Raw genomic sequence first — 26,299 nt, forward strand, 5'->3', positions numbered from 1 at the left:
AACAAGCTAATGGTCGATCCGAACATGTTTTCTAAATTCGTCAATTCCAAAAAGGAAGCTAGTGGTTTTCCATCGTTCATTCGTTACAATAATACAGAATTTTCTATCTTACCATGGACTTGTAATCTCTTCGCGAATTTTTCCGAAAGTTGTTGTAATGACAATGTGGTTGATATTGATTCGTATATGTAGTCATTAAACTAGTTTAACATTCTTCCGCAAACCGTTTTGGCTGAATCGGAGGTCTTCAAGGTCTTTTGTTAAAAAAATCATCTCGTTATACAAGTAATGATGATGTATTGTTCGTTTCGACGCCGGTGTAAAGCTAACTATCTGGAATTAGGGAAGCAATCGTACATTCTAAATTTTCATAAGTGTGGTTCTAGAAACCTTATATGCTATCTGCATGTAATTGGTGTAAGCGTAATGCTTTGTCTTAAACACAAACAAGTGTAAAAAATAACACTTTCCAAGTCTATCCAGTTATCCCTTAACTATTATGTAGACTGCCAGAAGTTAGAGAACGTTGCATTCTTCAATGAGTTGGTAGTTCTACTACTATATTCAAAATTGAATTTTTTTTTGCAGATTCTGTCTGTAGCAATAAGTAAAATTTTCTTAAGGGTTGGTCTAACGAATTTGATAGTCTGTACATTACTAAAAACCCGTTGTAATTGCATTAATAATACCTCTTCTCAAATACGCTGAAAATAGGGTGAAACTAGTGCATGTTCTTATCGCCTATCATAACTTATTTTTTGTCTGACTAATTTTGAACTAGCTTTGAGTTGGAGTTAGCATCCCACTGCACTCATTATGTCGATTTGTACTGCTGATAGCATTTCTACGTTTAGAGTGGCTAGATGTTTACGTTTATTAGAATTTAATTGCTACTACCTTCGAACACGTTCCTTAGCATTGCTGTTTGGATGTATTTAATTTATTTATTTATGGCTCTGGAGCCAATTTGTAAATTGCTAAACTTGTAAATTTAGTTATTGTAATCTATAAGCGAACTAAAGTTGCGGAGTATTTAGGCCTTCTGTATCTGCGATGTATTATTGCTTGAGAAATCTTAAGAAAAATGTTTACTTTAATGACAATCTTCGAGTTCACCTGATACTTATACTTTCTTATAGCGTACTTTGGCGTTTACTGCAATGCACTTAAATCGTCCCTTCAAGGGGTTGTGTATTGAATTTTCACTAAATAAATAAAAAAATACGCTGTGATTGTATGGTCACCAAACTGTGTACGTCGACCTTGTTGAATCTGTTTCTAAGCATTTTTTAAGGTTTGTGATACGTGGTTTAGGGTGGGATTCTCTATGAGCTTTACTTGCCTTAAACTTAGTTTTTTAGTAGTTTTCTGTCCCTTTCGAGAAGACGCACCTCCATCTGCTGGTGCTAACCAAGCTGCTAGAGTAAACCAATTCTAATTTGTATAATTTGAAATTTATAAACATGTATTAGAAATTTTTCCAAACGAATTTAACTATTTTAGACTAAGTAAGTGGTTGAAATTGCTACTTCGTTATAAAGTTTCAGAACATTCATTTAAGTTACATAATGTACTTTTTTTCATTTTAAGACTTCTTTTCCAGTTCTTTTCTCTTTAATACTATTTTAACGATGTATTTCAGCTTAGCAATTTAGAATTTTTTAATAATTATATGTTTTGAATTGCTACTGTTCAACACAGCATAGCATGTAAGCATAGTTAACATACTTCAAATAAATATAAAATAAATAAGTAACAAATTTCCATGACGGTACTCTTTAGAATGACAAAAACCGAAAAGGCATTGAAATTAGATCTACAAGAAAATTATGTTCGGTCGTGATCGAGTCTTTTATACGCTTGATCATTATAACAAAATAAAAATAGGAAAAGAACTCTATTTTCAGGATCTATAATATGAAGCAGGCGCTGAATTTTTCTGTTTTCAAAACAAAAGTATTTGTAGTGTGTGTGGGCATAGTGGGCGTGTCTTTGGAAAAGTTTAAGTTGCTTCTAAATTCTTCTGCAAATTTGTGAGCAACATCTCCATTTTCGTTAACGGTACAATATTTACTACAAATACTGCACAATTGCGCGTATAGACAGATGAGCACACGAACGGACTGATACCTTTAAGTGCATTCAAAATTTGAAACTGCTCAATAATTTCTACATTTTAGGGGTTTTGTCAAGCTTGTCTCTCCGCCGTAAAAAGGTATTACAAAAATTATATTTTGATATTTTGCAATATTGGGTTGGCACGGTCAACCTTTTCCATTTTCGTACAGGTAGATTTTCTGTCCATATAAGAGTTTACGTTTCGTGATAGCTCCTATATATGTTGAGGTCCAAAGGAAGAGACCTATGCCAACCAAATTTTCTAGCGTTAATTTTTTTGCTGAAACGCTACTATGCATTTATTTAAACCTTCTTCCGAAGGGGTTACTACTTATGAGATACCTTATACGGAGTTGGGCCTAAAAATAGATCCATGTGGTTCAAATTAGGTCCACTTGCTTTTTTTGTTTAAATACTGTCATGAACCAACTTTCATGACAAAAAAATTAATAGTTCGACTTGTTTGGCATATAAGGATTTACTTCGCATGAGTCTCCTTATATGCGGTGGTACGATTTACGTGGTCTAAATTCGGTCAACTTACTATAATGAGCCAATTTTAATCATGAAATATTGGAAATTCGATTTTTTTTAACATATAAAGCTGCAGGTCCTTCAGAAATGTTTATATGGGAGGGGTTCAAAGAATTGGCCGCCAATCCAAAGTCTTCACAACAATTTAATAATAACATTTTTTTAGAGTAGGGTGTTAGTGGTTGAAAACGTAGAGCCGAACCATTTCAACCGAACCATTTTTGACAGTGTTTCTCCTTGGGCCAAAGTACGTATATGAACTACATTTCATCAGAGTATTTTAAAAATTTGCGACCTGCTCCTTGAACACGAAGTTACTTGGGCAGACAACCGACGAACATTGATTTAGAAAATGATTTTGAATCGATCGGCATAATAAAAGATGCATTTGTCTTAAGCCCTCCTGGCTGTTACATACGTCCACACTAACTTAATATGGCCTGTATCACAATTGATAATTTATCTATATAGCGGACAACCATGTGCACAACCTGTATTGTTTTGGAAGAAAAAGACGAGATGAAGCATAAATAATTTACTTAATTAAGTTTACTAATTAATACTAATAACTTTACTAAAAACTACTAATAATAATTAACGACAATATAATCTAATCATTATTACAATTAAGGTTGTTGCGCTGGTAAGAAAATAAAGTATCTTATTTAAGTTATCTTAAGTACCTTTTTTAATTTAACAATTTCTTTTCTCTTCTTTTGCCCTTATACCCCCCTAATTTTTCGATTTTTATAGAATAAAAGTGAAAATTCACTTCACGTGAGGATTGTAGTTTATGATCATATTTATAAGTAACGGCCAAAAAACACGGAGCAAAAGTATTTTTAGCGTGCATTGCATTGTAGTGTGTTGTTGAAACATCAGCAAGTAGCGTTGCCTTCGCTGTGTTATTAAAAAGGTAAAATTTGCATCTATCTCGTGTACATGATTATCAATCTATGCTGTTCGGCTTATACCGCCACAACTGTCAACTTCTTTCAATTCCAATACGAGGTCGGCTAGAAGTTGTTCCTAGCTGGAACGCCTTTCTTCATAAAGCGAATAAAACGCTTTATTAAATTGTTAATTCACAACAATTATCTTTACATCATTTTATAAGGGCTATTTATACTTAAATTTTGCGAAAATATCTTATTGTTAGAGTAAGCATAAAATCTTGACCAATTAATTTGATTAGAGCGCCTAGCGTCGTATTGCATTACGAAATGCAATTTTCAGCTAGTTAGCTAGGTTATTTTTAAAATTAAGAGGGCAAATATTAATAAAAATAATTTTTTTGTCTTAAAATACACTTGCGTGCGGATGAAAAGAAAACTTGTAATCTTGTGATGTGTAAGTAGAAGCTTGATTTGTGCGTTTTGCTGCCTGACTAGCTCAGCTACACTCACTTTTTTTTTCTTTTCCTTTCTTCCATCTTTTCGTTTTTTCCGTATATATATATATATTATACCAAAAAAAAAATGTTAAGTCAAGAATAACCTAAACCTTTCCGCGAGTCTCGTTGTCCGCTATTACCGTCTTTTTGTCCGTTAGTCAATACCCATGGATACTTTTCTATGCTCACACGCACACACGCATATACCCCGTTTTCATGGAACCTGTAGAATGCTAAGTTTATCATGTTAGTTTTTTCTTTTTGCACTTATTAAACTAATGTCTTACAACCCTTAGTTGTTCTGGATGCCGATTTCCTTCCTCCTGGCACTCTAACAAAGCCACTTCGGCCAAATCCTCTAGGCTTCTATATCATGACGTCCTCCATGAACGATACCAATTGCCCCACAGCTAAGAATCCGTTTGAAGCAATATTGAAATACTTGTTTGGTCTTTTTGTTTTTATTATCTTTGTTTTATTGTTTTAAATCGCACTTCCATGTATTTACATACTATCCTAACAAATACATCTCATATTTGTTCTTAACATTTTGCGTTTTATTTCTATCGAGTTTTATTTGGTTTTATACAAAATTCCGCATGCTCTTTATCTAACAATCTTATTCCCACAAACTCTTGTAGCAATTTTAATATGACAAAATTTTCATTTTTAACATTTATTTCAAACTGCCTTAAATCATCCTTTTATTTTGTTTTTTCTCTTAGTAGTTTTAATATGACAAGATTTTCATTTAATTATAATATTTAGTTTTTTTAATAGTCAAACGTCTAACCTCTGACGATCTTAGACTCTTTACGCTTATTTTATTTCAAAAAAAATACCCTTATGCTATAGAGAGAGGCTCGGACTTTGTTCTCTTTTCATAATTCTCTCTCTAAATAGTGCTACTGTGTGAGCGGAGAATTAGGAAAAGGGGTCTTAACTAATAGAATTCCGTTATTATGAATAACTCTACTCCATTGGTGAAGAGTAAGGACAAAGTCAACCGACGGAAATCCCCTACAGACGTATACGCTAGCGTTACAAACTTTTAAGTAAATTATTTAAAGGAACTGAAAATATTAGTACGAACGTGAAATAATATTATTACTGAATGCAGCGCTGAAATAGTTGTTTTACCAACTTTCAAGAAGATAGGCGTAAACTTTTATTGAGCAATAACAAATGTATTAGAGTTCAAATGTTGTGTTTGGAAAAAAAGACATTTAGGGCTACTATACATATTATTGTAATTAATTAAATTGAAACCTGTTTTAAAAATATGACTTTGCACTCATCAGCAGAAACGCTCCAAAGGAAATTTCGTGATTAAATATATGTTTGCAAGATGTCCGAAAAATCGATTCAATCATTTTAGTCCGCCGTTATATGCCCTATGCTAAATCGTTGAATACAATATATTGCAATGAAGGGGTCAAACATGGTGTCTAAAGTGGTAATTGGTATCAACAGAAAAACGATGTACTCTGTAATTAGGATAAATCAGTAAGGAATGTAAAAACTGTAAAATATTTCTGTGAGTTATTTGTGTGAGTTATTGTCTGTTAATATGTTATCGATAATGTTTTTACGAAAATAACTAAATTTTAATATAAACTTGCGCGTATGATGCATATGAGAAGTTTTCAATTCATTTATAAATTAACGACAATAACAATTTTTCGTTAAAAAAAAAACTATATAAATGATATTTGTACAAAAATGGATCAATAAATCATATGTATGCAAGTGCGTACAGGGAATAGTAGTCTCCGCATTAAAAATTTGGATTAGAAATTTGAATGAATAGAAGAGAGTTACACTAACAGCCAAAGAGCATATAAAAACAATAATAAAAAGAATAGCTGGGGTGCGGCTGTGAATGCTGGCTGGTATGACGATTGGTAACGTTGTAATAAGCCTCCTTAGCGGAGTATGGTCAGCCTACCCAGGACTCATTTCAAGAAATTTTATTGAAATTCTCGGACCTTCGGATTATGTTATAATATTATTTTATTTGGTGTTCTTTATATATAAATTTATTCAAGTCAGAGGAAATCACCAAAAAATTCTTCTAATTTGTTTTCTTCTTCTCTTCCCTTACCGGTATCATCAAAACCACACATAAACACCATTCAGAATGATCTTTTCCATCAATGTTGTTCTTCCGCGAAACTTACTTCTCACGAGGTATTCATTAATTCCACAATGAAAATATTGATTTTTAAATATTGTTGCTTCTAAGCGTACATATTATCTGTCTTGTCCGTATTTCAAACACAATTTGTTTATATATATATTTGTCTACTTCTTTCCTTTTCTTTTTTCAATTATATGAAACTGTGTTGCATATTTTCTTTATAGATATTTTTATGTAGCCAGCTTTAACTTTAATTCCGTTGTTTTAGTTATTCTTCAGCTTTTAACATCTATTATTTTTGATAACGTAGCTAGTTTGCTTTTCCCTTTTTTTTATCTTGCTGCTATATTGAAAAATAGTTTTTCTTTACCGACCTCCTCCGTGACTTTGGTTTTCTTCAATAATAACAAAAATCAACGCGTTGCTAATTCTACTGGAGTATTCTCTAGTGATTGTTTTACATTTTATTAACTATTGCCTTCTTTTAGCTTTTATTATTAATATTTTCTGAACACGTTCGAAAATTAAAAATTTTTTCCTAATTTTAACATTCACTAATTAATTATATGTATATCAAGTGTTTATTTTTTTTTTTACTTTTCCTCTTAACATAATATATATATTTATGCACATCCTTTCGCACAAAGTTTGGCAATTTTCTCAAAATATATGTCTTTTGTTTTTTTTTTTTTTTCATTTCCTTGAGATATTGCAAGCTTCACTTCAAGAACCTAATAACCTCTCAGAGTCTAATAGGGAAATATCAATTGAAATTGAAACCGCTTTAAACCGAAGACAACAAGCCAATAACGAAAAACAACCTCTCTCCTGTGATAAAACTCAACAACTCAACCACTAGCGTTTGCCAAGTTCAAGTTTATTCCAATTCATTTGTTTTACATTTCGTATAAGCTTTGATTATTACATAATTTTCTTAACGTAACTAGCACTTTTCTAAGAATATATCTTTTGCCAGGTTTAAATTTAATTCTGTCGTTATTTAACATTAATATTTATATCTTTTACGGTTAATTACCCCCGAAAAAAGGAAATGACAAAAAAGGGGTTTCTTCTAGATTTTTTTGTTTTGCTTAAATCTAGAGCTATTTACATTCTTAAAAACTACTTACATCTAATACTATGCCTACGTACAATTATTACGACTTGTTATACACTAAGCTCGTCAGATCATAGGAATTTTTTCTTTTATGATAGGAGTACAGTTTATTGTTTATGGTTAAAGCATTGACATTTTTAAGTGTTAGTAGGAAGTCAACGCTTAGTTATGGTTGCCTAAATAGTTCTTCTTCGGTACTGGTATGTATACACTCTTGCACAAGTGTATTCTCTAAATAAGTGCATCTCTCTAAACAATTGACGGCTGCGGCTACAAGGAATGTGTCTATTCTGTTGACCTCTGCTGTCTCGTATACCTTTCTGAAAGATGGTTTTCTGAACGAGCCATCTGGCATTTTATAGGGCTTTGGGTTACAGCATTGGCTCAGGATCTTTCTCTCCATTATCCTTAGTCTCTCCATTTGATTGGAAGAGATTGCCGATCAGACCGGAAATGCGTAAGTAATTACAGGTCTTATGATCTGTTTGTAGATCAATAGTTAAATGTCGAGCGTGCATTTGCTCCGAAGCACTGTATTATATAAGGCGTTTATACCTTTCGGCTTTTTCAGGATAAAGTCAATGTGCCTGTAGAATTCGAACTTTTCATTAAAAATGACCCCCAGATATTTCAAGTTTTCTGCTATCTTGATCTCTTGTTTATTGATTACAATCTTTGGGGTGAATTGTCTGGCGTTCTTATAAAGGTTTTTACGCTTTCCTTTTATAGCTCAACCCCTAGCATATTGCGACACGCTCTTTTGTAGTCGCTCGGTGTTTTGCCTGTGCCTGTTACAGGCTGGCATTCATTTTACAAGCCCTTTTCAATCACAATATTTACTTGTGTACATGTTCTTACGTCTCTCTTACCAAATTGTATAATTTTGTAAACCGCGAGACCGTTAGGTATGCCTTCATGTGATATGTATCATATGGACCTGCATATATTGAAACTTAGCGCATGATTGAATGTGAATAGAAAACATTCGAGACAAACAGCAAGAGCGTTAGGTAGGTGAATTCATTATTTCTATATTAACCTTCTCAAACCTAAGAACTAAAACCACCTGGCCGACATGTATAGGAAATGCTACAGCATATTTATTTAGTATTAAGTTATTTATATTGTTGTTGGTAAGGGAACAAAACGCTTCCTTGCAACGTGACGTCTTTAACTCTTTAAAATGTTTGTTATATTTTTTTTTTTATAAATTCATTAAGAAAATGCAATAGACAATTTACGAAGCAAATAATAACTTCACTTATCTAATATTGCCATAATCAATCTTGAATACTCTAAAACAGAAAAAGAAAAGAAATATGTGAAGATTATGCTTGCATCTATTTTAGCAAGGCAACTTGTACAGGTAAAAATAATAAAGAAATGGAAAAAGCTACTATATATAACGAGTGAATTTGGTGACTTTTCTCTACATAATATCACAGTGTTTCATGTAATATTATTGGTTTGTTTAGCGTACGCCGACACTAAGGAAGGAGCGCTCAAAATTGCGTTTTCAACCTTCATTCCTTTTTGTGCTTAATTTGAAGGAATCTATTGCCGAACCCCAACGAATGGGTTCAGAAGCTTATAATGATGCTATTCTATCATATCCCAATCGCCACACGAATTGACTGAAAATACGGTTTAAACACCGCGGTTTCACTGCCAGCCAAGCAAAAAATTTAGAATTTACTGTGGCATGTTGTGATTGTCAATGATCTACTATGACAATCTCAAGTACAAAAAATCATGGAATAGTCCGAGAGAACTATCCTCATCGACACCAAGCGGAACATTCATCGCCCTTTTGCCGTACATATCGTGGAATTAGTAAGGTGTACTGTGTTACGAGCTTCAAAAACCGATTAAAGCTGTTACATGCATTGTTGCAAAAGAGACCAGCAATAGTGGCTGAAGTGGTTACCATACGAATCGACCGAAAACGTCATTTTGGACAGTTGTTACAATTGCTGTCAGGGATGCACTGTTGCAGCTCGAATAGGAAGTTCTCTCACACCCAGTCTACTCACCAGACATGGAGCCTTCTGATTACCACTTGTTTAAATCGATAAATAATGGTTTGGTTGCCACGAGGTTCCGCAAATGTAAAGAAGTGCAAAAATGGGTCGATTATTGGATCGCTGCCAAACCAATATCGTTCTTTCAACACGGTATTGCCTTGTTACCAGAAAGATGGGAAAAAGTTTTTGAAAATGATGGAAAACATGTTGATCAATAAATATTGTACCAACTTTTCGCCATAGATACCTTTTTCAAATGAAAAAATGATCAAAATACGTGCAAACACCTGATATATTTCAAATATTTTTTTTCTACAACATATAAAGCAAATGTAACAATAGTTATATTAATATTAAACCATTTCTAATAACAAATTCTTTTCATTAAAACATATATATAAAAACGTATTAAATATATTTTAATCTTGTTTAAGAAAAAAGTACCTTAGGAGCCGTCGGACCAAAATTCGGGGTCTACCAATGAAAATCATGGGGTGACAGAGGTTGTGGATAGGGCAGGGTAAATAATGACCCAGGGCGTAAGAGCGGCCGGTCGAGTAAGTAGATTTCATATGTCTGTTGCTCCTTATGTGAGTTAAAACATGTGTATTTCTTTTAGTTGCAACCGTCTGTAGAATGTCTGTGGAACAAAAATTTGAAACCCCCACCTATCTCCTGAACTAGCTAGCTCAGCAATGACACGTCCGTCCGTCTTTTACAGCCTCCTATCCTCTTAAAGCCCATCAATAAAGTTCGAAGTTCTATACTTAGATAGGCATAAGTATTTTGCAAACGCTTTTGTTACAGAATGTTCAGGAAGAGGGACAATCAGACAGGCAAACAAAAGTAAGTGCATTCCGATGTGGACAGTGGTTTTTCGAACTTTGCTTCTCAGTTTTATAAAAGTTTTAACCAAACAATAAAATTTTGGTGCGATTTAAAGGTTTTTTTAATAGTACACGTATACCACATTAAAATACCAGAAGAAAACTTATAACATAAATTTTTCAAAGCAATTTTTGATTGCGCAGAATATTGTATGTGTTTTGCTGTATTACTTTCTTTTGCGTAAGAGTAGACGACGAAATAAAAATATAGCTACAGACAAAGCAAATGAGAAATATTTTTCTATCTATCAATAGCAACCAGTGCAAGGGCACTCCGGGCAGAAATCGATGAATGGTCTCGAATTTTCATTTTGTGGAAGCGGCAATAGAAGAGAACAAAATGAAGGTTAAAGATTAGTAGAAGCTGTTAGTCCTGACTCGCATGATTTAGAAGCCACAAAATCTTTTAAAATACTCACCTTCAAAACATTCACCTCAGTAATCACTTTTCGGGAGCAACGAAATTTTTCCGAAGCCAAGAAAAAGTTTGCAATATAATACGTACTTGAGACGCAACTGCAATTGCCTGTTTTATTTCAGGATAAAATTTTTGAAAGGCTGTGTGAAGAAGATGGAATTGCACACGGAAACTAGGTCTAATTTTTTAATCAGATTTTGTCGTAGATCTCAAAATTTTAACAATAAAGAAGAAAGGGCAATTTACAGTAAAAACAAAAATGCATCAGCAATCATGTAAATTATACCAGTGATGAATACAAAAACAAAAACTTCTACAGGTATCATAAACTAGAAAATCTAGCTAGTATTTGCAGCCGTCATAAAATAAATACGGCCGGAAAAAGTATCTAGACTAACAGCCGTGCTCAAAGCAACATTGCAGAGAAGTCATAAGTTTTTTTTTTAAGATGCTTTTCGATTCTTCGACACTTCAAAATAGGGGCTTATATTGGAAATGGTGAAATGTGTTCCGGTCGGAACTACTTTTAATAGCGGTCGTCTTTATGGCGAATTATGCCGGCAATATTTAAAATATTTCAAAAATGTCGACCTGCAGACAGACGAACAGAATCATTTTTTTGCAATACATCCGCATAAACTTAATATGCCGTTGTACCACAACTGGTGTAGGGAAATAAATTCAAAAATATTTTCTATCTATAGTGTAGCGAGCGAGCATTCTTCTTTTCCGTTCATACTATCAATTCATCTGAATCAAAAGCGAATGTATTTTGTTTTGTATCTATTGCCGCTTGCTCATTAATCTCCGAAGAAACATCTATTACATTTTTGAAGATAATGTTTTGAATTCGTCTGAAGAAAAATTTTCTGCATACGCTAAAAATAGTGCTAAGGTTGCGTGGGTATAGTAAGAATCCCCGCTTTGTTGTTGCGAGTCCAAGCTGTCTTCGACTTTTAAGATCCGATTTTATAAATTGATTCGGAATTGTTCTGTCAATTTTCAATTCAACTAATTCAGTTAATTCAAGTGTTACAACAGTTAACTATTTGAGTTAATGTATACAAAAGCGTTTCACGAATGTACCTAGGGTGAAGCTTCATTTACTTAAAAATGTAAGATGTACTTTTTGTAAACTAAAACATGCGCCGTTAGCCTGGCATCCTAAAACTGAAATTCAATCAAAAGAATTAATTTAGAAAAGAGTTTTGGTACTCGTTGAAAATTCGGAAGAGGATACGCTCGTGGTTTTTATTATTAAGTCCAATGGGCGGACCTCTAATTGTGGAGATTACGAATTACTACTACTAAATGTACGTATACTTCATTAATAGTAACTAATAAGTCTTTGAAAGATGTTAAACCTCTCCTACCATTATTATGAATTGTTTGTCATTTTACGGGGCGAGGTATACAAAAATTTTTATCTTTCAAATATCATATAACCACTGATTATTTAAGGAATATTTAGAAACATTATGTGCGCGCTTAGGTATTTCCAAGACGACACTTCGGCTTTAAACCTCCGCCTGTTACGTTTAAAAAACCATTTAAAGGAAGTTATGCCGTGTTCCAAGTCATGCTAATTATTTCGTGGATGATATTATCATCACAGGCCGCTGATAATCTCATCAAATCGACGTAATTACGAAATTTGATTCAGTCCGGTTGCAACTTATTGGTAGTATATGCAAATTCGTCAAAGATGAAGTTTTTTATTCAGGCTAAGGATCGGGGCAACAGTTCCTCCAAATGTCTTTGAAAATAGGGCTTTGCGTGTATACTAAACCATTATTTAAAGTTTATTCCGAATTTCGCAAATAAAATGGCTTCCTTCTCGGTGTTTCTCAGAAAGGATATAGGAGTTTAGTGTTGTTGAGTCGTTAAAGCTTGCCGTTGCTTCTGAGGGAAATATTGATTAATTTAACCTATTGTGTTGTCGACGGACGCTATTAATAATGGACTTGTGTAAATTTATCTTATGTGTGCTGGTGAGCTCAAACACCTTTTGCTTCAAGGGTGCTCATACAACCAAGCAAAGATTACAGCACTATACAAAAGGAAGTTTAGGGCAACAAGATTCAATATTTGATGAGCGAATTCTTTTACTTTAGAGTCCAATCACAAGCCCCTTTTAACAATTATTGGCAAAAATAGAAGGTCTCCAGCAGTGGCCTCGTTCGTCTTTAGAGATGAGTATTTATATTATCTGGCCTTACCTATACAATGAAATATATTAAGGATACAGAAAATTCTGTAGTGCATTTGTGTCGGTTTTCCCAAAACAATATAGTCGAAGATTGGGATGATTTCGAATTTATTAATTACATTTGCAACGATAGAAAAATAAGTTTTCCTGCATGTGTCGTAAGCACAAGCTTTCGACAGAATATGGATTTATGATATGCGGTTAACGAGTGGTAACTCCTGGTAAATTACGTAAATAGTTAAACTTAAGTTTTGGTTCGCTCGCACACGATGCACGCAGACTTTGAAAAATTAACTTCCGGAAAAGCGTCCCTTAATTCCATGACTAGGCACACATTCGAGTTCGTCTAGACTTCGTATAGATTTCGCTAGATCCATAAAAGTCTTTTATTTTCTTATAACTCATCATCGGTTTTGTAAGTGGGGTTGGAGTCCAGGCTTCATATAGATTTTGGACAATCCATAAAAATTTTTTATTTTCCTACAATTATCCATTCGTTTCCTAAGTGGACCGAAGTTTGGGAGACCATAACCATAACTGTAGTGTCACTATCAGTAAGTTACGTGACATATTTGTTCTTGCAAGCACGTTAGTGAGCGACGAGGGTTAATAATTTAATGCCGAAGAATCTCAAATTACACTAAATAGAAATAATATAAAACATATCCTACCAGCTCCCTTCATCCGACGACCCATAGTTAAGGCAAAAATTTTAGAGAAGCTTTTACGGGGGTAAGAATCTTGAAGAAATTATGAATGCTTTTTTTTACGCTACATCTACTAAATATTGTTCTGTAAGAGTAATGCTTGTTGTCGGGTGGAGAAATCAAAACTCGTTTGATTACAGTGTATTCCACACAAAATGAAAACGACATTTTTGAAAGTAGATTACAAACAAGGGGAATAATAAGTGAACTTGTAAATTTCATTTAATTCGAATTCATGAAATTTTTCAGGAAAGAAATTAGTATCAAAGATCTTATCGTTTCGTATTCGCGTACGCGTGGTTCGGAAAACAAATTTCAAACTTTTTCCCTAGACATATAGGTTAGTTTTAGTATTTTTGCAAAAATCTCGTGATGTGGAATTGGCTAATACTTTGCAACTTCACCGTATTAGGATTTTTAAATTGAGGATTTTAAAAGGATGCTGGATTCAAACATTTATTAGACGTACTTTCGAAAACAATCATTCCATTTCTTTTGCAACGTTTAACAACGGATTTACTAAAATGGATTATCTAAATCCTAATATAATTTTCTATTTCTTCATTTGAAGAAGCTTTGTTAGGTCTTTAAGAACTCTCTTTTAAATTATTATTATTATTATTAAAAATTTAGTCAGAGAATAAATTCTAGGACTAAGATTTTAATGCACTAGCATCTAAGGCTTTCGGCTTTATTAAAAACTCTACCGCACTTAAAATTTCAACCCACGACGATTGAGTTGCTAGTCGAGACTCTTGTCTATTCGGCCACTCAGGCGGATTCTCTTTTAAATCAGCTCTCTGATAAATGCCCTGCCAATTAAATTCGAGTTTATATTTACATGCTTCAAAACTCTTTATGAATTTTTCTGCATTTGTATTTGCAGAACGACATAACTATATCTTTCTTACGAGCATCTCGTAGTGGGAATTTAAAGAAAGTTGTAGAATTTTTAGAGTCAGGACAAATTACGGATATAAATACATGTAATGCGGTAAGTCTAAAGGATCAATATTAAATTAAGATAAGAAAGTTTCATAACATCGATTTTTCGTAAACTATTCTACAGAATGGTTTAAATGCCCTACATTTAGCAGCTAAAGATGGTTATATAGATATTGTAACTGAATTATTAAAACGTGGCATTAAAGTGGACAATGCTACAAAAAAAGGTAATACCGCCTTACATATAGCTTCACTAGCGGGTCAAAAGGATGTAATTAAGCTTTTAATACAATTTGGTGCCAATGTTAACGTACAGTCATTGAACGGATTCACACCACTTTATATGGCAGCTCAAGAGAATCATGATGCCTGTGTACGCTTTTTGTTATCAAAAGGTTCCAACCCATCTTTAGCTACAGAGGTATGTATTCTTTTAATTAAATAATGGAACAGGCCAAAATTTGGTACATGTTCTCCTAACATTTTTCATCCTTTATAATTGCAACGACGTCTAAAATACAGGATGGCTTCACTCCTCTTGCAGTAGCTATGCAACAAGGTAATGACAATGTCGTTTGCGTTTTGCTCGAAAGCGATATACATGGGAAAGTGCGATTACCAGCCTTACATATAGCTGCCAAGAAGAACGACGTTAACAGCGCGGCCATGCTTTTGCAACAGGAAGAGCATCCCGATGTTGTTTCGAAATCAGGATTCACCCCATTGCATATTGCGGCTCATTATGGTAATATAGATATTGCTGAATTACTTATTAACAAAGGGGCCGACGTTAACTATACCGCGAAACATAATATTACTCCATTGCATGTGGCTTGTAAATGGGGTAAAATCAATATACTGAAGCTCTTATTGAAGAAAAATGCACGTATCGACGTCACTACTCGTGATGGTTTAACACCATTACATTGCGCCGCTCGTTCCGGCCATGTTGAAGTCATTGAAACGCTACTGGCGCACAATGCTTCGATAGTCTCGAAAACCAAGAACGGCTTAGCTGCCTTACATATGGCTGCCCAAGGTGAGCATGATTTGGCGGCTCGTATGTTGTTAGATAACAAGGCGCCCGTTGACGCTATTACCATTGATTATTTGACTGCACTTCACGTAGCAGCGCATTGTGGGCATGTGCGCGTAGCTAAATTATTGTTGGACTACGAGGCTGATCCTAACGCTAGAGCATTGAACGGATTTACGCCATTACATATCGCCTGTAAGAAAAATCGGATTAGAATCGTTGAACTATTATTAAAACACGGAGCGAATATTAATACCACAACGGAGTCGGGGCTAACTCCACTTCACGTAGCCAGTTTTATGGGTTGCATGAATATTGTCATTTATTTATTGCAGAACGATGCTAATGCTGATGCGCCTACAATACGCGGTGAAACTTCGCTACATTTAGCTGCTCGAGCCAACCAAACCGATATTATACGTATATTGCTGCGGAATGGAGGCAAAGTTGACGCCCGGGCGCGCGAGAGTCAAACACCTTTACATGTTGCATGTCGCCTGGGCAATATCGACATTATTTTACTACTGCTGGAACACGGTGCCGATATTAATGCTTTCGCCAAAGATAATTATACAGCTTTGCATATAGCGACTAAAGAAGGTCAAGAGGAAGTTGTTCAATTGCTGATTGATAATGGCGCTCAATTTGATGCAATGACTCGTAAGGGTTTTACTCCATTACACTTGGCTGCCAAATATGGAAAGGAAAACATTGTAGCTAATTTGCTTCAGAAAGGAGTTGCTGTAAATTGTCAAGGACGTAATGAAGTTACACCTTTACATGTAGCCGCTCACTACAATCATCCTCACGTAGTTCAACTGCTGTTGAAAAACGATGCCTCACCACTGCTCTGCGCCCGCAATGGTCATTCTGCATTGCATATTGCAGCACGTAAAAACGAGATGGAAATAGTTCAGGTTTTACTTCAATGCGGGGCTGATGTTAATGTACGCAGCAAATCAGGTTTTACGCCTTTGCATATAGCTGCTCAAGAAGGCAACACCGATGTGTTGAATCTGTTGTTAGGGCACAGTGCTGACGCAAATGCAACTGCCAAAAACGGTCTAACCGCTCTGCATTTGGCTGCTCAAGATGATAAGATAGAAGTGGCTGGCATTTTACTAAAGCATGCGGCCAACATATCAGCGTGCACTAAAACTGGATATTCACCACTGCACTTTGCCAGTCATTATGGTCAAATCAATATGGTAAAATTCCTTCTTGAAAACAATGCCAATATCGAGATAACGACGAATATTGGTTACACCCCCTTACACCAGGCCGCTCAGCAAGGACACATAATGATTATTAATTTGTTATTGAGCTACCAGGCTAATCCTAACGCCGTCACCCACGTGAGTTTCCCTAAAAGTTTAGCTAATGCTTATAAAACCCTGAAAACCCCTTACCAAGGCATGTATATTAAACACATGAAAAGAGCATTTTAAACCATTTTTATAGTAAGGAAGGCACCCCACATTCTTTTTTAATAGTGGAAGAGCACAATTTTTGCAGCTGGCTTGTTTGTTGAGGACTTGTGACTACTTGTGTGGTTCTCACAGACGTTTCCATTGCGAATAATCATTTCATTGATATTACACTGCAGTAACATATTAAAATTAACAAATAAAAATGTTTCAAAATGAATTTGTTCACAACATATACAGATTGTTAATTAATAGGGGGTTCTAAATGCAAACAATAGTATACTTTTGTCTATTGTTGAGATTCTATAATTCCTGCAGATATAACGCGCTCGCAACGATTAAGTAATTTGGACCTACACAAACACAGAAATGACAACGTTATAGAATGACAACGCCTCCATAAAATATCCTACACCTCTTCGTATAGTAGCGTCATTCATTTGTTTTGGTAACAATACACCGAAAATTACACATTATTTCCATGCGAAGGCATATCTTTCATGAAAGTTCACATGGTGGAGGACGCTTAAAATATTACATGAGTGTTCGAAATTTAGAAAACTTAATATAAGGGCTTGCTTTTCATGACAAGTCCTATTGTAACGAGTTTTCTTGGGCGGGGTATGACTCAGTCAATCCAGGATTCGTTGCAAGAAAATTTAGAAAAATAATCAGGACCTTTGGGGGGAATGGTGTTTAGTTTCCTAGATTTATTGTTTCCTCTTTACTGGATAGAAGTACAGCAATTTGTGTAGAACTGGGCTATGGCAAGGAAAAGGAACCAGCGAGGTGACCCGACTTTGTTGCGCGCTTACCGTTTTATTTTTTTTTCTTACGACGTTAGACTTTCACTTTCTGTTCGCTTTTCATATCGCGAGGCGCTGGAAGAAAAGAACCGGATACGTTGCCAGTGTCATAGCTGCCTTGGCCCGACTGTTGTCCCTGGTTAGTGTATGAGTCCAGAAATAAAATAAAAAAAAGCGTCTCTCAGTCCTTCAGGGATGGCGATTAATACTAACCAGCACATCCCCTATCCGTAAAGTCAATTATCCTGAAAGTCCTTCAGGGATGGCGATTAATACTAACCAGCACATCCCCTATCCGTAAAGTCAACAAAAAAACTCTTCGTACAGGTCACTTGTTAATCTGTCTGAGGGTACTTACCTAGACGGCTATGACACCAAAATGAAAGAGTCTGTGCGATGCGCTGTTCTTTTATAGCCTGAGTCTCGCTCGCTTGTCCTATTATCAACATGTTCTATGGGTTTACATGAGTTTTGAGGTCCTATGCTTATGTGTATGCTTAGCTTAGGGTGGCTGCGGTCGCAACCTCAGTTACGACTTGTATGATTCTACTTATGCACAACTTAAAACCAACTTACATCTAGCTTATTACTATGTTTGTTCAAATGTCTACTGACTAAGCACTCAAGTACCAAATCGCGTGATTCAATCACCGTTAGGTATGTGAATGGTTGTGCACTGTGTTTGCATGTGCTCTGTGTGTAGCTTATTACTATGTGTGTTTCTACATGTGCGATCGTGTCTTTGGATATTTTGTGTAATATTGTGTGTGTGTTTGTGCTCTTTGCGCGTACGGGTATTGGTGTGCATTGCTATGTGTGACTCTAACGTTTATTTGTTTTGTCTTATCGTACATTCATTGTATAGCGCAAGGGTTTCTACCTGATTGTATACCCTAACGGGGTTTATGCAGTAATGCGTAATATGTAAGCGTTTCTATCATTCGCTTATACAGTTTTTAAGGCATACAGATTTCTGTATGTTACTATGACCTAACAGTGCTATAAAATGCTATGCGTGATTCTTTGGGTATGCGCGTTTGCAGGAGCGAGTATGCTTATGCATTGCGAAGCAAGGGTTTCTCTATGCTTGAGCAACCTAACGGGATTTATACCGTAATGCGTAATATGTACGCGTTTCCATACAATTTTAAGGCATACAGATTTCTTCTTGTATATGTTGTACTTATTTCATATGGTTTTATACCTGTGTTTGACTAAGGTTTGAGTTATATGATTCATAAGTTCTACGGCTTTGGTTTGTGTCGGACAGCTCTTATTCATACCTATTCTGTGCTTTGGCGGTTGTGTAGATATTGCCTATGGTTTTGTGTCTAAGTTCGTTTGTGTTGTATGATTTTGCATGTTCTATGCCTACGAGCCATTTCATGCAAGTTTCCTTCATTCCCTTTCCCCTTCGTTTGGTGCTGGAGTGTGTGTCCCTATGGATTAACTAGCGTAGACCTGCGCAATATGTGTCTATACATTTCCTCTTTATATAAGTATGAGCATATTTAGCTTGAGTTTGAGATCATTTTAATTTTACAAGAATAGGTGTGTGTTTCTATGATCTTACGTTTGTAAGTATAATTTATGATTCTGCATTTGAAGTTGGAGGGGGCTGCTCGTGTATTGTTCACAGAACGAAGTGCGTGGCCAGAACGGACTTGCTGGTTGCGGAGTGCGGGTGGACTTTTAAGCGGACAGACTTGTATTTCGTAAGGAAGCAAAAACGCTTCCTTACACTATATATGTTTAGTTTTAAAAATATCAGGATACTATTATCCAAATAATTTTTCGGAAAATTTTGAAAGTTGGAATTTCTTCCATACAACTGCTTTTCAAGATAGGGTGTTATATGAGCAGCTATCGAAAAAATGAACTGATCCAAATCATTTTCAATAGCGTTCGTCTTTAGGCTAAAGCAAGTCAGTGTACCAAATTTCAGGCTTAGATCGATTAAGATTAATTTTCTAAAATAAAAGGAGGGTCTATCTCAAACGCTTCTGGGTGCTACACACGTCGACACAAACTTAATATAATCTGTATCATAAATGATGTATGGTATAAAAATTCAAACAATAACATATATAGTTTCACTAATAGCAGATAATTACCTGAATTTGGGCAAAAACGCTTTTTGCAAACGCGTAGATATTCTATGGTTAAGACGTAATCAGAAAAATTTTTACATATGAATTACTTGTTTGATTATTGGCATCTAAAGTACACATCAATTCATACATAGTTTTCCTATTGTGGAATAGTAAAGTCTACACGATTATGAAGACACACAGTTTATGAACAGAGCTATGTCATTACTTTCAAAGACTTTCGCTGAAAAAAAGCAAGCTAAATTGTTAATATTATCTGCAATTGACTTCACTTTGTAATTAAAAAATGAGTCATATAAATATATATTTATGCATGTGAATAGAAGAATTACATACTTCGTAATCACCATCTTACGTTATTCACAATAATAAACATCATCAAAAATTCGTAGATTTAGCAGGTAGTTCTAGTAGATGTTTACACTGAATATCTATTATCTACTTATATGCCAATAATTCTCCCAGTGTTGAAATTCGCAACTTTTGAAAACTAGAAATTTTTGTTGTGATATCTGTTTTAAGACATGAATAATTAGCACAAAACTATGGTTTTTGTTTCCAAAAACAGAGATGTTCTTAGTTTACGTGTTTCCAGTCTTTCTATCGACATGGGCCCTTTTCAATACCAAGCTGCGAGGAAGAAAATGCAATATTTCTGCCAAATATAAAGTCGATAACTTCGTTTTTACCAGGAAAATGTTTACAATAGAATTTACACAAACGGACGGACGAACATGTTTAAATCAATTCAGCTTTTATGCTGATCCGGGAAATGTATATATTGCGGGGTCTCTCAATTTTTTTCCTGGGCGTTGCAAACATTTCGGCAAAATGACTAATATGACGATGACTAATGACCATATAAATAATAGATTTGAGACGTCAATTCTTGCTTTAATATAAGTCATTATAAAAATTTAATTAGAACACTTTTTAAAACATCAATTAAAAGTTAAATGCATATAAGAATACTTTTCCAGTTTTGCTAAACACATGATATAAAGGCGAAGAAGGTGTAAATTTTGATTTTTACATTTGTCTACACAGTGTCAACAACTGTATAAACAAAGTTTCGAATGTTTTTTACTTGTATTTGAATTGTGCACCAATAGATCTTCCCTTTGTTTAGAAATCCAGTTAGGGCATACATACATTCATCTAACACATCGTTCCGTAAGTCCGGGGACTGACACATAAGCGTCATCGCTAACGAAAAATCTACATTATTTTTGAAAAGTGTTGTTACCGAGTCACCTGTGTTTTAGTGAAGCTGTTTTTATTTCTTTGGATGAAAAAATCGAAATTTTGTCTGTTAATTTAATATTGCTTTTTGATAGGGAAGAATATCGTTCCAACACATTTGAAAGTGTTTTGACCGATGCTTAACTCATTCGATACCAAAAGCAAGACACCTCAGAAAGTACCTAAATTTGCTCTTAATAAACGAATGCTGAAGTCTCTAAAACGCTAAAGGACAGTTTATCTATAATATTACTTGAAAATATGGGCGTGAGCAAGCTGTTTTCTTTAAGGTGGTAGTTTTGGCTTACAAAATCGCAGAACGGAGCTGCCTAGCTCCAATAGATTTTTGCATATCGTAATGGAAGACCACCGCCACACTCGTGAATCGAACCAACAATCCGCTGAGTAGAAAGAATGTGGTGAAAACCGTGGAAAGCTATAAAGAACCCAACAGGCAGTTGGCAAGGTTACGGGGTCTGTCTGATGATATTCAATTCATCTATTACATTGAACTAAATAGTGGACGTAATTTAGAAAGTTAGGTTCGATTATAAGAAAAAATTAGCCCCAAGATTTTTAAGAAAATCTCCTCAAAACGAGCTCACAGTTTCACAAGTCGATTGTTATCTGTTTGGAAATCTCATAAGGCTTTTCAAGATAAAAATGTTTAGATCAAGTCATGAGATCATTACATTGTATGATCTTGGAAGGAGAATGTATTTTTAAATATATTATACATTATAATATTATAAATATATACGAGTATTGGAAAAGAAATCTTTTCTTACTCAGTCCCTGGACTTATTGACGGGTGCATTATATGTTTATATCCATGAAAAAGCTAATGCCAGTTATTACCTTCCGGTTGATTATAACATCCTTCCCACTGAGAGCTGTTTGTGCACTCCTTTTGTCTTTCAGTTTGCAATGTTCAAACAATTATCTTAAAGATCCCATAAAAGATTACATGTTAGGTTAGTGTCATCAAGGTAACTTTAGATTGGGACATGTGCTATTAGGCTCAGGTAAAGTTTGAAAATTGACCTACAACCAATCCCAAACTAGGCGGAGAATTAGGCCACTGATAGAAAGCATGATTCTAAAACCCGGATCTGGCTATAGCAAACTCGCTGAAAGAAACTGCGTCCTATATAAAACCACACAGAGAGAAAAACTATCGCTTGCAGAAGCTGTGATTAACCTAGTTACATTGTTTCCAAAGTAAAACTGAGACTTTTGCTATTTTAACCTACTGCTTTGTGGTGACGGGCATTAAAAATTTGCCATAAAACAATTTAGATTTTAAAGGTTTAGCGATACGAAAAATAAGCACGTCGTTGAATATTTTATATAAAATGTTGCTAAGGTCTCAAATTAACATTTGCCTTTACAAGAATGTTCAGTAATATAGTTTCTTTCATGATTTTATAAGAAAATTGTAAAAAAAAATTTTTTGCCGATATTATACTTTTTATTAAACATTTTGTTGGACTCAGTTTCCAAATGTTTCCCCTATTCATTCCTTGTTTGTTTTCATATTGCCAAATTATCTCGTGTTTGTGATTGCGCATTTCAAAATTAGTAAGTGGTTAAATGAAAAACTTTTGTAGCACGGACAAACAGCTCTAAGTATTGCCAACAACTTGGGCTACATTACGGCAGTGGAAATCTTGAAGCTGATAACGGAGACTTCAATCGAAAACACGTTGAAGGGTGCGATGGAGCAAAAGTACAAAATTTTTGCTCCAGAATTAATGCAAGAAGTATTTATGTCAGATTCCGAAGATGAAGCTGACGCGGAGCATTTGGATTATTATCAGTACAAATATATGGCAAGCGAAGATTTAAAAAATATCAGTAATCATGAAAATCGCAACGACGACGCCGCAGCAGCTGATGACCAGGATCTCGTGGACACTACTGACGCAGCCAGCAATAAAGCAAATATTAGCGGTAAGTTTTGCATAAAGAAACAAATTCACTTGTTGATGTGCATTCCGCCTTATGCAAAATAATTACCCTGTACATTTTTTACATGTTTTCCTCCGAAATGTCTCAAGTACATCTTCCCATGCATGAGCTCACCCTTTATCAAAGAACTTTCATAAACCGAGAGAAAACTTGAACCGACGTGGTCTAACTTAAATAAAATTAATCACTTTTTATGAACACTTATTATTCTCGATCTATTTCCGACATAAAATACCAAGAGTTACATAGTTTTCATGTAAAGGATTGCTGTTATATGGCAAAAGATACCAAACTTACAATAACAAGTTTTTATGTCAAGTCGCTCTTTTATCATAGAGCAATAAGAATTAAACCCAGTTACCACATATAGACTTATTTTTTGAAAAACCTTCACATAAGGTCAAAGCCAATCTCATACGATTTAAATTTTTCAAATTTCCTTATTATCATGGAGCTTGTTATTATCATCACACATAAGTTAAACCATAATAACTCGTAAGGATGAATTTTACATAAATCCTATTATTTAGGAGAGTTCTCTAGAATTAGTTACTAGGAATTTCCAGGGGTAGTAATTGCAATAATGGTTCGATACGGGTTACTTTCGCACTTGGGCCAAAACCTATCAATGCAACGAATTTTATTTAAAAATGTCAAAAATTTTACCCTGTAACTTAAACAGAATATGTAGCCGGGCAGGTTAAATGAATTCCGAAAACAATTCTGAATGAAAAACTCCCCATCATATTCAAATACATTTTCTTTCGAGTTAAGCCGAAACTGTGACGCTTACCACGTGTGCCATTTTTTAGACAAAGAAGTGCTACCAAAAACCGCGTACACTTTATAGACAGGCACATTTTAGAAAACCCCAAAACAAATTATTGGCACATTCAATATAGTTAAAAAGTCATATACAAAGTCGGTGTAAAAGGCCCCTTCTCCGGTTTACTTTGGTGCCAGACATAAAGTAATGCAACAGATTTAAAGTCTGAAAAGTGTTAGAAATTAATAATGTTTCTTTAGAATTCGACGTAAGACAAGAACATATATTTTCTAATCACCTATAACTTTCTTTTTGAAATTCTTCCGCTTAGATAGATTTTTTGATGCTAATTTCAAACCAAAAAATATTCAATTTTGATAGAGCAATGTTTATTAGAACATTGGTATATGGCCGCGAATGTGGGAATTGGTCGCATTTTTTTCATCCGCGAGTAGTGACACCGCGAATAAAGGAAGCGCGAATAAGGAACTTTTACTGTACACATTATGAAAGAAAATGTCTGGTAAATTAATTAATACATGCAAGAATGGAAAAGGGGTATGACGAATAAGTTCTCCCCTTTTACCTATTTTTACTTTTGAACACATGTCATGAATGCCTGCGGGTAAAGGTGGTAATTGATCAACAAGCACAGTGGAAGCCTTATGGCGGAAGCAGTCAGTTGATCAATTGGTGAGTCCTGACTACTGGGTGCGGCCCTTCGGGGAGTACTCGTGGTGGTTGTGGTTGGCAGTTCCAAGCCAAAGTGGAACAATCGAGTGCAGCTAGGCCCTCGCCACTCACCAGAGTGGGGTTTATTGTTCCATACACAATAAACTGATCTGGACTCTGGTGCTGTTTAGGCCCCTACTCTGTGGGGATTGTCTAACTCGCCAGGGGGCGTAGTACGCTTAAAAAGTGGTTTGGGCCACCGTGGGGTTAAGCCTTACAGGCAGGAACCCACGTTAAACCCTTGCCACAAATTCTGTACACATTATGCAAATGTGCAAATATATTACACCTCTCAATAACTCTCTGGTATAACACATATATTGCAACACTGATGACAGACCCACAACGTCTGCATAGTCAACCTTCAAACAATATATGTCAAAATGTCTGGACATTCTGACATTTAGTTTACAATTTCTGCCGATTGGCTTCTACAATGTAGTGATGAAGCTATGTTTCACCAACGTCGAACAGAGCTTTGACATGGTCAAATGTTTATTAAAATACACTGTGTTTTTTAAAGTGTCAGCTACTTTACGCAACTTCACTTTACGGTTTTCCAAAATTATCATCTAAGCTTTTTTTATGTTTTTCGGCACATTCAGAAAATTTAGACGACTAGCATTATCGATGTCCACACGACTTTGTGTAAAACTAGGAAACCACCTACAACTGCGAAGAGTATTCTTCCTTGTTAAAACGCAACGTTAAATCAGCACATCCAGTTTAGTTTCCACCATTGTCTTGAAAACTATAAAAGTAATGTTATTAAAATAGCTGTAAGTTGTAAACAAATTGTCAGAATTGATATCTTGGCACATATCGTTTGAAGGTTACCACTACCCATGGGTTTCATGGGAAATCATGGTGTCGGTGTGGCCATACACGTGTCAGAGTGGAAATTTGGTGGGTGTTGTATACGGTAAAGTACGATAATATGTCGATCGCAAACTTCCTTGTCTCTACCACCGAACGAAGGCTGGGTATGTTGCTTTTGTCTCAATGTGTGCAACATCAAAAAGGAAGCTTCAAAAATACTATAAGGTGTACATACCGGCATTAACTTCTGAGTCAACTTAACTATATCCGTCTGTTCGTCTGTGTAATGCCTGTTTTAAACATTTTTCTGACTGCAAAAATGAAGCTATCTGCTTTAAATGTATCAAAAACCATGGAGATGCTTCCATGCAAGTTTTTATTGAAAATGGGCCAAATCTGTCGAAAGACACACCTTTAGTACCACGTGAACTAATTGCTCCTCCCCTTTTCACAGAAGCCAAAATTGTTTTGTACGCGTTGCTCCTGAACTAAAACCGGTAAATTTATAAAGATCGCATATACTATAGGTGATGCTTTAGTATATGTAAAAGATAGAAAAAACATATTACGTGTCCAATGTTTATAGTGTGCCAAAGTTATGATTTTTTATCAAAATCTTTATAGCGCCCAAGAGCAAACTTCAAAAACCCCACAAAGAATGTATATTCGTGACCAATGGCAAACCCGGTATGCGTCTAAGCACGTTCGTCTGCTCGTCTGTTTATATTTTACGTGTGTAGTGTGATAAATATTCTGTAATTAAGATGTCGCCTGCAAATTTGCAAAGAATTTAAGGAGCGCTCAAAGAAAACTTCGAAAATTCGACAAAAACTGAGAACACCAATGCGTGTTCTTTTCTCATTACTCATAAACTGCACCGAATATACGATTTAAATT

At 35.1% G+C, this 26,299-nt stretch overlaps 1 protein-coding gene across 6 annotated transcripts in view; it reads left to right on the plus strand.

Moving 5' to 3' along the window:
* The window catches only part of LOC119643002 (ankyrin-3), a 110,487-nt gene that overhangs the window by 48,954 nt on the left and 35,234 nt on the right, over window positions 1-26,299 (plus strand). For 5 of the 6 annotated variants that reach the window (XM_038042351.1, XM_038042354.1, XM_038042355.1 and 2 more), the window contains exons 3-6: window positions 14,434-14,541; window positions 14,617-14,913; window positions 15,015-16,883; window positions 22,725-23,067. In XM_038042351.1, the coding sequence (XP_037898279.1) occupies window positions 14,434-14,541; window positions 14,617-14,913; window positions 15,015-16,883; window positions 22,725-23,067 (2,617 nt within the window). Of the gene's footprint in view, window positions 1-9,838; window positions 9,884-14,433; window positions 14,542-14,616; window positions 14,914-15,014; window positions 16,884-22,724; window positions 23,068-26,299 lie in introns of those variants that run through there. The other variant, XM_038042357.1, reaches the window with a different exon arrangement.

This window comes from Glossina fuscipes, unplaced genomic scaffold (genome assembly GCF_014805625.2).
Source record: "Glossina fuscipes isolate IAEA_lab_2018 unplaced genomic scaffold, Yale_Gfus_2 308, whole genome shotgun sequence".
Classification (NCBI taxonomy): domain Eukaryota; kingdom Metazoa; phylum Arthropoda; class Insecta; order Diptera; family Glossinidae; genus Glossina; species Glossina fuscipes.